Source organism: Halyomorpha halys, unplaced genomic scaffold, assembly GCF_000696795.3.
Source record: "Halyomorpha halys isolate HHAL.00 unplaced genomic scaffold, Hhal_1.1 Scaffold518.1, whole genome shotgun sequence".
NCBI classification, from domain to species: Eukaryota; Metazoa; Arthropoda; class Insecta; order Hemiptera; family Pentatomidae; genus Halyomorpha; species Halyomorpha halys.
The window spans coordinates 473896-486203 of NW_027110901.1; the positions used below are offsets into that span (position 1 = coordinate 473896).

General features: G+C 28.9%; 1 protein-coding gene across 1 annotated transcript in view; it reads right to left on the minus strand.

Annotated features, from left to right (window-relative positions):
* Positions 1-3779: 3779 nt before the first annotated feature.
* The window catches only part of LOC106683805 (uncharacterized), a 42642-nt gene continuing 34113 nt past the window's right edge, over positions 3780-12308 (minus strand). The window contains exons 13-20 of the mRNA XM_067048993.1: positions 10855-10961; positions 10419-10602; positions 9739-9845; positions 8095-8284; positions 6305-6411; positions 6017-6206; positions 4733-4839; positions 3780-3875 (exon numbers count right to left, since the gene is read on the minus strand). Coding sequence (XP_066905094.1) covers positions 3871-3875; positions 4733-4839; positions 6017-6206; positions 6305-6411; positions 8095-8284; positions 9739-9845; positions 10419-10602; positions 10855-10961 — 997 coding nt within the window. The 3' untranslated portion in view covers positions 3780-3870. The remainder of the gene's footprint in view (positions 3876-4732; positions 4840-6016; positions 6207-6304; positions 6412-8094; positions 8285-9738; positions 9846-10418; positions 10603-10854; positions 10962-12308) is intronic.

Consider the following 12308-nt stretch of genomic DNA (forward strand, 5'->3'; position numbering starts at 1 on the left):
ATATATATACATACATATACACACACACACAAATACATATATGTATTTTTATAGTTTGTATAGTGTATATAATTACTGAAATTTTTAGTTGGAGTTACCTTATAGTTTTCTCTGTAATTGCTGTTTTCTTGTATTAATACAGCAGTTACTAAGTGCTCAACTCAATTTATCTTTTGTCATACTATTCATTCATTTTATCTCTTTTGAGCATATTAAAAAGTATTAATGAATAGTTCTTATCCCTTAGAGGTTCTCAACAGTGGGCCTGCCTGACATTACATGTCTCTGGTGGCATATTATAATCTGTACCAACAACACCATGCAAACACATTATAAAATATTGTATAACTCCTCTTAAAGTGTCTTATAATTATTTGAATATATAAGTGAATTTATTTGAAAATTGCAGTTTTTTTTTATTACATTGCGAAATTCAATTACAGTATACTTAGCATTTGTGAGTATATTATTATCTTCAAAAATACTATTTACAATATTCAATAAAAAAAAAAAAAAAATAAATCAAATAATAAAACATATTTTCTACAACACATTTATATTGCAGACTATCGTTTGGCTAAGATACTGGTTTATGTTAGGTCTGTTAATTTGAAAGTCTCTATAAAAATAAATATAATTTCATCCTTCTAGTTCTTTTTATATTAGATTTCATTGTACTACCTTTGCTGGATGGGGAGGAGGGGAGTAATAAATAAAATAGGATTTGGACTGTTCAGTTACAAAATGTTAAGATTTAATTTTTGGGCCAAACTCATAATTTTAAGAGAAAAATATTGTTTGTTTATGCATAAACATGGTAAATTAATTTACTGGTCATTTAATTTATGTATTTATCAATAGTATTTATTCCTTTTTTTAATATTTTAAGTCTATTAAAGATTTACATTTTTTTCTCGTTTATTATCTGTATAACTTGAATGCACTTACATAAGTGTATATTTGTACATTATAGATACTTAGGCTCCGAATAAGAATTTGTATTTATTGAGTTTAGTAAAGGTTCATATAAATCTTTGGATAACCATAGTTATCTTACTAATAAAGCTACAGGTTCCCAATTAGTCTATTATTTAATTTACAGTATCTCTCATTCTTATGAAGTTGAATTGTTTTTTATAACAAAAACAAAGTATATTAAAATATAACAGTTCATGAAGGTTTTAATTGTTATGTTAGGTTGTGGATTGAATCAAAGAAGTATCCTATCTTATCCAGAGGGATAAAACAAATGGCTGAAGGAATGATTTTCTTCTATTCAAATTCTTATTTAATACATATATTTTATCCTTCCATAAAAATTTACAGCTCTTAAATAAAATATATATTATTCCTTGAATGTTTATTGGTTTTGAGGGAATGATTACTTAATACATCTATAGTTTAGTTTATCTATCATTTCTTTCATTTAAGGAGAAATGTGAGTGATTTGCCTAACTAGAGGAAGTCCTTCAGATAGTTGGTACTTCAAAAGAATTTTTTTAAATTTGAAATTAATAATATTTCATACTCCTGATTATATGAATTTATCTAGTAAACATTTCCTTCAGAAGTATAATTTTTCTCATTTAGATGATCTTAAAAAATGAAGTATTTAATTATTATTTACCAATTTAGATAAATTACTAGATAGTAGATATTTGCATTTTTATAAAAACCATGTTGCTTAAGATTTTTAGATTCATTAGTGATGGACTCTTTTTTCCCTTTTTAATGCTGCATGTATAAATATTTGATGTGCTGAGGGCTTAAGTCGCAAATATGAATTTTTCGGGAGAGCAAAAGCAAAGTTCAAAACATTATGTAAAATCTATTTATTGATATTTTTGTAATTGTTACTTTTATAAAACAATATAGTAGTAAGTCTATCTGAAGCATAAAGACCTTATTACAAACCAGTAGCTCTGATTTGGAATTATAATACGACATAATCTCCAAGTGCTCAAAAAGTGACTTAAGTCCTTATGACCGTGCATCAAAGAAATATTAAAGGCAGAAAAAAAAGAAGTTGCTTATACTTTTTGAAGACAAAATACATTTTGGGCCCAGTACGATCTTAAAAAATGGTCTTTGCAATTTATTTTTTTCATTGTTTATTCTGTAATTTCTATATATTACATGTTATTTTAAATTAAATTAAAAAAAAACAAATTTATTTTAATTTGAAATTTATCTGTTCTTCTACATTAATTTTTAACTGTTTGTTGATTTTTAGTTTTCTTTTTATGTAATACCAGATCAGCCTGGTTGGCTTTATATGGTTGATATAACAGTTATATATATATTTTTTTTAAGAATTGATTATGGGGATATATACCAAATACATTATAATTTAAAAAAATTAAGATAGCATAAATAGATGAAAATAGTAATCCTCAATAATAGAGAAAATTAAAGTTAATAACAAAAATAATGACATTCGTAGACCTAACAAAACAAACCATTGCCCTCTAATGGGGAAAAAAACATGTTAATTTGAAAAAAGAATGAGAAAAAAATAAAATAGAAGTAATGTCAATTATAGAATTTATAAGAGGATGTCCTGCAGCAGCCTGGGCTTCCGTCTTCGGGTTGAGGTTGGGTTTCACACGTTGTATGTCAGTTCTCCTTTAACTGGGAGTGGAACTTCAGGAATCTTTTTTTTTGATGTAATCCTCTATTGACTCCATTTGTCATTCCCGATGCAACTGGATATTTAATTTTGAGTCTAAATTCACAGTTCTAACAAATAATATACCATAACTTATCAATAGTTAGTTCCAAAGGGTCATTAAAATCCTTTAACCTGGAGTATCAACTACACACCCCATAAAGTTAAAAGTTCAACTACTGAATATAAGTGCAAAACTTCAGGGTTATTGCCAAGACTTGAAGTGTTATTCTAACTTTCTCAGAATATTGAGTTTAAGATCACAGTTGTGTGTCAAAAATCATAACTAAATAATCAAAAATCGTAGCTTTTAATGAGGTGTTAATAACTGACTGTAGCTGATTGATATGAGGAGATGATGGTAGGGGTGCTGTCAGTGAAGATACACTAATAGGTAAAATTTATTTTGAGGTGTAGATAGTTGACCGTAGATTAATGATTGGAGAAGTTTGTCTGGGGGTGCGGTCAGCAAAGAACAACATAAATAAACAAAACCATATTTATTTATTTATGTTGTTCTTTGCTGACCGCACCCCCCGACAAACTTCTCCAATCGTAAAATTTATTTATTTTTGCCGTAGTTTCGACCTGAATAGTATATTTTTCTAATTAGTATATTTTCTTCTTCTTGAGGTTCTTAAAGCTCAGTTAATAAAACAACTGTATTATGGCAATGTTTTGACCTTATGTTGTTCTCTTAGTCATGCCCTACAAAGGGTAAGTCTTTTTTTTTTTTTTTTTTTTTTTAAATATCAAATATAAAAATGTACAGAATATTATAGAACCAGAGAGCGTATAAATTAATTCTGTATATTTTAGTTTTTAATAGTTACGAAAATTCTTTGAAAAAAAAAACTTTTTTCACTGTTGGGCATGTCAATGAGAACAAAAAAATCTCGAAACGTTGCCACACTATTTTTATTACTGACTGCCTTAAGACCTTAAATATAATATCAGCAACATTCAAGAATATATATTATCTTTAAATAATTGTTTATTGTGCTTTTCTGTTTGATTTTTTTGAACATTATGTATGCTTGACCAGTTCCTGTATAAAAATGTATAAGTGGGATACTAATGAAAGTTTTCAAATTTTATTAAAATGAATATATTTCAAACTTTATTTACATTGAAATAACTTCATCATGTATATTTTACCATAAAAAACAATCATAGTTCTTGCTAAGAGCACTCGTCTTGGTTTATCCTGAAAAAAATCAATAATGTGGAAGTAAATAAATTTAAAATATTCAATACATTTAATATATATACGATTGACGATATGTGAATTTGATGGAGATGGTAAGGGTTACAGTCTAGAAAAATAATTAAGGAGTAGTTTCAAGTAATTATTAATAGCTAACGTTTCGAACCATACTGTAGTCATCAGTTATAAAATAAAAAGATACAGAGTACGTATAGCTAATAATACAAGAGTATAAAATTGAATGTAAAATAATCAGGTATAGAGGTGAAGATATATAAAGACATCAGTATAAACAAACTAGCATAAAAAGTTAATCAAAATCAATTTATTTTTTTATTTTATGCTACTTTGTTAAAAAAAATATATATATAAGGAAGTTGAAGATGAATACCAAAAAATATATTAACTGACATAGTAATGAGTAATTACTATAGTAATCATGTTCATAGTTTCATGGTTTTTATTTTCTGTTTCTTCGTGTTATTATTGATGATCCAGACAATGCACTCCAAGTCATGAATGAAAGGTAATGTATAAAAAAGGTTTCAATTAAATGCTATTTCTGAAAATTGTTAAGGCACTTCGTACTTGACTGATATACTTCCATTTTCTGTTTAGTCATATTATTATTTTAATTCTAAATCATTTTTTATTTACAGGAAACAAAATTTTAATTTATGAACTAAACATGAAAATATAAAAGTCAAGAGATAAAAGAATGTCTGATTTTCCAAACTTCATGCCAGACGCAAAAACAAACTATAATTAGATATACTAAATGTGGGTTATTTTGATTAAATTTTTAAAGTATTCTTAAAGTGTCAGTTCTTTTTGTTGACTACAGCTGTATAATTTACCTTTTACACATTTGTATTTGACTTGCAGATATTTGTTGGTTCCTACACAGGGATCTCCAAACCATGTATTACTTGATTCCAGTTGACATTCTGCCTTTTGGTTGCACCTGCAAAAAAAGGACTTATATGAATTGATATTATTTGTAAAACATTAATCAATTAAAAATCCATATGTATCTTGTTGCTTATAATTGTCTATAGTTGTAGTAGTAGCTGACACTTCAACTTTCTGGGGTTACCCCATCCCCATGATTTTCACTGCAAATTAATCATTATTATATTGTAGAGTGTCGCTAACTTCTTGCACTACTGAAAATTTCATGTAAATCTGTCTATTTGTCTTTTGGTACTGATTTACCTCATATTTTTTTTTTCATATGTGCCCTTTTCACAAAACAAATCAGTGTACTAGATAACCCTGGCATAGCTCAGTGTAAAATTGAAAGTATTGTGTCCCTTGGGTTCTCACTCCTTCAAATAAGATATCACCTCCTTGCTATAGAGAATTGAGAAGCTGATAAATATTACCAAAAGAAAAAAATCTGGTGCGGTGCGCTCATCACAGAACTTTCACTTTCCACCCTACATACATCTCCAAATTTTGTGTAGATTAGTGGGCTCCTGTTGAAGTTATTGCTGTTTTTGTGATGTAAAAAAAAAAACCTTAAGACCAGTAAAGGTGAAAATTATGAAATTTTTCTGTTGCCATGAAGATTTGTATTTTCAGGTGGGAATAACTGATATAAATTTAGTTCTTGCCAAGAATAAAACAGTTAAACATATACAAAAGATAACAAAGCCGTGATGTAATCGGGAAAGATCGGGAAGTCTCGACTTTTCCTGCTAGAATCGGATGTATCTATTTTCTCCTTTAGTTAATCATAAAATTCCTTAATATTATATATTTATTAATGCTAAAAATGAGAACTGCTAATTTTTTCAGATAAACAAAATAAAATATACTTTAGAGGATAAATTTTTAAAAATTCATCACTTAAGCCCTGTCAGACTACTTCATTGAGGATAAGACTTAGCTGATGTTAAAGACCATTTAATTCTACATTAACATGGGGAGTGTTTATCCAAATCATTTTTGAAAAAATGTAAAAAATGGTTTCTATTAAGTAAAATTTCCAGTAAAACCTTGCCTAGGAGGTTCGGCAAGTTGATAAATATTACCAAGTAGAAAAAAATATAAGATACACTTTTTAGGCTTAAGAGGGTAGTACGCTTATACTTTATAACAACTATTTGCATTTAATTGAAAACTATTTTATACATTACTTTTTATTCACGATCTGGAATGCATTGCCCGCTTTGCATTGAATATTCTGACCTTGTGCATGAGGACATATGCTTTTATCTGTTCTTCCATAAAATGCATCTTCTATAATTAGGCTGGTATCTTTTGGGCACTTGACCTTTTGAGTATTGAATTCACAAATAGTTATTGTTTGTAAATCGTAGTTTTCATCTATAAGTTTAATTTTTTTTACATAAGATATACACTAGTATTGTCAATAAAAAGTATTGTTAAAATATCTTCATGTTGACTGCAGTTATATGATTTACCTTTTACACATTTATATTTGACTTGGAGATATTTGTGAGTTCCTTCACAGGGATCTCCAAACCATGTGTTAGTTGATTCCAGTTCACATTCTTTCTTATGATTGCACCTGAAAAAAAAGAAGAGCTTATGTGAATTGATACTATTTGGAAGAAATTAATAAATTTAAATTAATGATCCATGTGTATCATGTTCCTTATAATTGTTTTATTACAAAAGGCAACACCTCAATATATATATTTTTATTTTTATTTTATTACAATAAAAGTCAACACCTCAACTTTCTGATGCCTAGGAATGGTTCTGGCCCCATAGAAGGGTGCTTGGCCCCGCTTATAGCAAGCTGGTCAGCTTTTTCATTACTAGTGATTACTTTATGTCCAGGGACCCACACTAACTTAAGCTTCTTTGAGCTCACAATGACTCTAATGCCTGTTTGGATTCTCTCATCAATGTGGAGGTGACCTAAGGTGACTTAAGGGCTTGAAGACAGACAGACTATCTGAAAAGGTGGTGATAACTGCCCTTTCTCAGTTGACGGCTTCAGGGCTTGTAGCTGCTGACAAAATGGCAAGCACTTTTACCTGAAAAACAGTCGAGTATTTGCCTATTGGGAAACTTTGTTCTATAAATAAATTTTCTATAAAGACTCCTGCCCCCGTTAGACCAATCAAATCCTTCCTTGATCCATTAGTGAAACAGGGCAGATAATCCCTTGGGGCTTCTACTGAACCTTCTACCCAATCCTCTGTCTAAGGGTATAGTTAACTAATTTTGGTGTCCAAAGCAGGTGTTCTATCTAGAGGTGGTGAGCAGTACTGTAAAATTGGTAATTCGCTTTCCACCACTTTGGCTATTATCGAATGACCAATAGATTTTCCCATCTCTTTACATTGTCCATTTTCTTTCATTCTTAATTAAGCAATACCACTTCCCTTTAATCAATATGTGAAGCGGTATTAAAGGAAGGAAGACTTCTAATGCCTTAGTTGGTGTTTTGCAAAATGCCTCTGTTTCGCCAATACAGGCTATCCTTTGGATCCTACTGACCATTCACACATGGGAAGCCCTGTACAGTGCTAAACACCACACAATGCTACCATAGTAGATTCTATGTCTTATTATTGCTGTATAAATCCAAAGCATAAGCTTTGGGTTGAAACCCTAGGTGGTGCCAACAGCACATCTTACTTACTAAAAGGCTGCACTAGTTTTTCATTTGAGTTATGCCGAATGAGATCCCCAGTTAAGTTTAGCATCCAAACTAATACCGAGATATTTGACTTTTTGGCTAAGTTGGAGTTGATTGCCAAAGAAAGTTGGGGTTCGAAAGGTATCTAATTTCCGCTTTCTGGTAAATAGAATCAACTCAGTCTCTGATGGGTTTACTGAAAGCTGCATTTCATTGCACCATGTCTGTACAACATCATATGCAACTTTCATTTAGTTTCATGATGGTACTTGGTACTAATGAGGATCACTCCATTGTCAGCAAATGCTTGAGCAAATATCCTAGTGTCCTCAATAGGCTGTCCCTAACTAGGTACCATAGCAACGGTGAGATGCAACTCCCCTGAAGGCATACTGTCACTGTCTGCACCTGTAGTCTGGTGCTGTCTTCAGAAAGAACAATTATTCTATTATTTAAAACAAATCTGACCCTACTAACTATTGCATTCGAGGCAGAAAGGTCTAATAAGGATTTACAGACTGCCTCATACTCATGCCGTTTTGTTGAATGCCCCTTCTACAATATAATTAACATTTAATTGAAAACTTTTCTATACATTACCTACTATTCACGATTTTAAACGCATTCGCTGCTTTGCATTCAATATTCTGACCTTGTGCATGAGAACATATGCTTTTATCTGTTCTTCCATAAAATGCATCTTCTATAACTAGGCAGGTATCTTTTGGGCACTTGATCTTCTTTTTTTCAAGTTCACAGATAGTTATTGTCCGTGAATCACGGAATTGATCTATAAATTAATTTTTTTCACATAAGAATTATATTAGTGTTGTCAATAAAATAGAAATTGATTTTTTAATTTAATAAACAGGTATTTATAATATTATTTATTTATACCATTCTAATTTTTATAAACATTGTAGATACATATTATAAATCCATCATTGGTTGGATGGTTTAATACAATAAATTATTTTATATATGAACTTAAGGATAAGCAGTAATTTTAGAATATAAACCTTGTAAAAATAGCTATGGAAAAGATTGAAAATATTCTTATTCAAGGTGATTTATCTTTGGGATTTGCAGCTATCAATGCAGTCTGGATAGGAGACTCCCTTAGATGCCTATTGTTTAACATATGTCTAGAAAAAGCAGAGAATCTCTGATCCTTCAAGAAGAACCATTTTCGATCAAACATTCAAAAACTTTTCCCAGATGAAATTGATATTTTGGCTGAAATAAGAATAGCATCTGCTTTTGTATGCTATTTTGGATCTTTTCAACAATTGGGAAGCCGTTTATTTTCAAGATGTACAAAAAAAAAAAAAATAAAAACTTTATTAGACATTAATAAGACCAATACTAACTTATGGGTCTGAAACACGGACTTTTTTAAAAAAGTGATGAGTGAAACCTAAGTATAGTTGAATGATTCTTCATCATATTTATAGTCCAATCCACTAAAACGTGATGTTGGAAGAATATTTCAGGATGACAAATATTTGATACATTGGTGCACTGAACTCTCTGCTGAGCTTAGAGCTATAGTTAGGTATAAACTTAATTTTTCTTAATAAAAGGAAGATGGTCTGGGTGCGGTCAAGGAAAAAACTCAAATAGCAATAAAGCTATTTAATGTGAACCAACATTTTGCCTCAAGTTGAAAGGCTTCATTAGGACAAAAAAAGATACTAACACTTAAATGAGGTAACAAAGTAATAAAATAAATAACAAAATAAAATTTAACTAAGGTGTGGCTAATTATGATTTAAAATATGTGATTATAATTTCTATAAAAATGAACAATGTAAATTAAAGAAAAGAAAAAAGATGCACAGTGTAATGTAAAATTAATAAGGATTACGGAAAGGTTTTAGATCATTAATGAAAAAGGAAATAATAAAAAATAGAAAAAGTAGATAAAAAAAAACATAAAAATACAATACACACAAAAACAATTATTTTCCTTTATTCTTGATTTTACCCTTATTCCATCTTTTAATGTGTATCTATCTATTTAAGTGTTAGTATTTTTTTTTGTCCTGATGAAGCCTTGCAACTTGAGGCAAAATGTTAGCCACATTAAAAAGTTTTGTTACTATTTTAGTTTTTTCTTTAACCACACCCAGACCATCTTCCATTTATTATTACACACTGTCAATCACCGATCTCCCATTAATTTTTCTTGTCAAGATATTCTTTTTAACAATGGTTAACTAAGATCAACTATTCAAAAATTACCTTGTTCACACTGGTATTCCACAGAGAGGTATTTGTAAGTTCCTTCACATGGGTCATTAAACCAACTGTTGCTAGCCTCCAAGTGACATTCATTGTTATTTTCACATCTAAAATAAAATATATATGATACTTGAGCAGTTTGTGGTTTAGTTAAAATTTAAATATCACAATGTTTATTGATTTACGATTTTCTACTATCAGATTACCCCATAAGTAACCTAATTGTTAAGTAATCCACAAACTTTTCCTATCAATAGCAGATCCTGCTGGATGGACTAGTTTAAATTAAAGTGTATACAAAATAATATGGCAAGAATCTAGTAAAAATAATTTATGTAATGGTAAATATTTAGTTAATTCAAATAAAAAACAATGGGCCACACGTCAACTTTATAAAGCCGATATATTTTTATTAGCAAATGGTGGCATATCTTTTTATATTTAATTTTATCTTTCAAAGGTTGGCTTATGGGGTTCTGCCAAACCTTTTCAAATAGCTATTGTAAAATTTTGTGGTACAAAATAAATCAATTTTATTTTATATTTGCAAATTCATCGATTCCCATCCTCTAGTTTACCTGGATAAAACAACAGGTAAAATTTTTAACTCTTTAGAGATTGCATATGTTTTATCAAGTCATGATTAAAAATATTTCCAAGTAGTTCATAATTTAAGTCACCTTTTTTTAACAATAGATAAAGAGTTTTCTGCTATGCAATTGGTAGTTTTAATACTTTCATTGGGGCATGTATTTTTATCCATTCGACCGTAAGAGGCATTTTTAACCTTGATGATAGTACTTTCTGGACAGGTTATTTGCTTTGAGCCAGATTCGCAGATAAGTTCTGAATAGACAGGTAGATCTGAAAGGATGTTTCAAAATCATAGTTAAGTGATATGTTATTTTATCCTAGAATATTTTAAATTATGAAAATCATTTTTCATAAATGAAAAAGAATATATAATAGATGTACTATAATATTATGAATTTTGCTTGTTAATATTTACTATAAGCACCAATAATTTAACTTGTTGGCTAAATATAAATATGAATAAGGTTAATGTTTAATTAAAATTTTTAATTAATTATGAAATTTGAGTAAAGTGTTCAATACCTTGCCTACATATGTAGTCAACTTTGAGATACTTATAAGTATTTACGCAAGGATCTCCAAAAATATTATTTGAAGCTTCCAGATGGCATTGGACTTTATTTTCACATCTAAAATAGATTGAATGTAGTTAAAAAAAAATAAAAATATTTTCTAAGCATCTAAATTAATCTACATTAAAAATATTAAGCTTCATTAAATTATTTTGAAGTACTATTGCTTTCTCAAGAACTGACTAATATTTGCTTTTATTCTTAGTTTCATTTATTCATTCATCTATTTCTTAGTTGCTACCCATTTTTAGATGTTACCACTCAATAACAAAAACGGAATTCACAACAAAAATAATTTTGTTTTACAATTTTTAACAAACATAAAAAAATATCTAGAATGTATGTTTAAAAGTACAATTAAATGAATAAAAAAATTAAATTAAGAGTTAAATTAATTTAGTATCAATATATATATATACTTCTACAGTAAATCTGTAATTAAATTTGTTCATTGTACATCTTAGTCCTCTTGACAATGATTTAATAATTGTCGAGAGAACTAATTTGTTCCCTTCAAAAATTAATATTTTCTTCAGATCATTTTCATTTCATATATTGCATTTCCTTAATTTCTCTTTCACTGTTTCAATTAAATTCATAGTGGGTGATAAAAAAGGTGTTACCAGAACTTTAGTGTAATTATACAGTAGGCTAGTCCTAGTCAATAATGTTATTAAAATCTCTATATTTGATAATTTCAAATTTAATTCAATCATACCAAGTTGTTTTTCAGAATATCAACATATTTGAATTTAATGGAATTCTATCATTTTTGTTTAAATTTTAGTATTTGGTTTCCTTCAAATCACAATCGTCCTGTCAGAATCATACATTTTAAAATGTGATTCATCTGTAAATATAACATTATTCCAAAATTCATCAAACTTCTTTAGAAAATTGTTTGACTGGCCTGACGAAATGCTTTTATCAGATTAATCTTCCGTGATTGCCATATATTTTCTTAGTACATGATAAAAAGTTGAAACACTTATCGTGCATCCAGAACTTCTGCAAAATTATGCACAAAAGATGGGGATAGTGCTCATTTGAGAATTTGGTTCTGGTTCAATTACAAATGAGTTTTTCATCTCTAACATTTTACTGTTTTGGATGGTCTCTTTTTTCACTATCATTAAGCCGATTTTCACTTTTGTATTTTTTATTATATTTCACATAGACACCGGCATCATGTGTCTTTTTTTTTTTTTTTTATACATTTTTTCTCTCTGAAAAATATTTGAAGTCATTCTCTATCTTAGTTTTTTACTTGTATGTGCCATTTAATAACTTCCTTTCCAGTTAAGATATCACTTCTAAACTGAAGAAGAAATGTTTGGAATATAAAATCATGTTGTGGATGAGAATGAATGTAAACAGTTGGTACGATTAAATCATAACAAATTG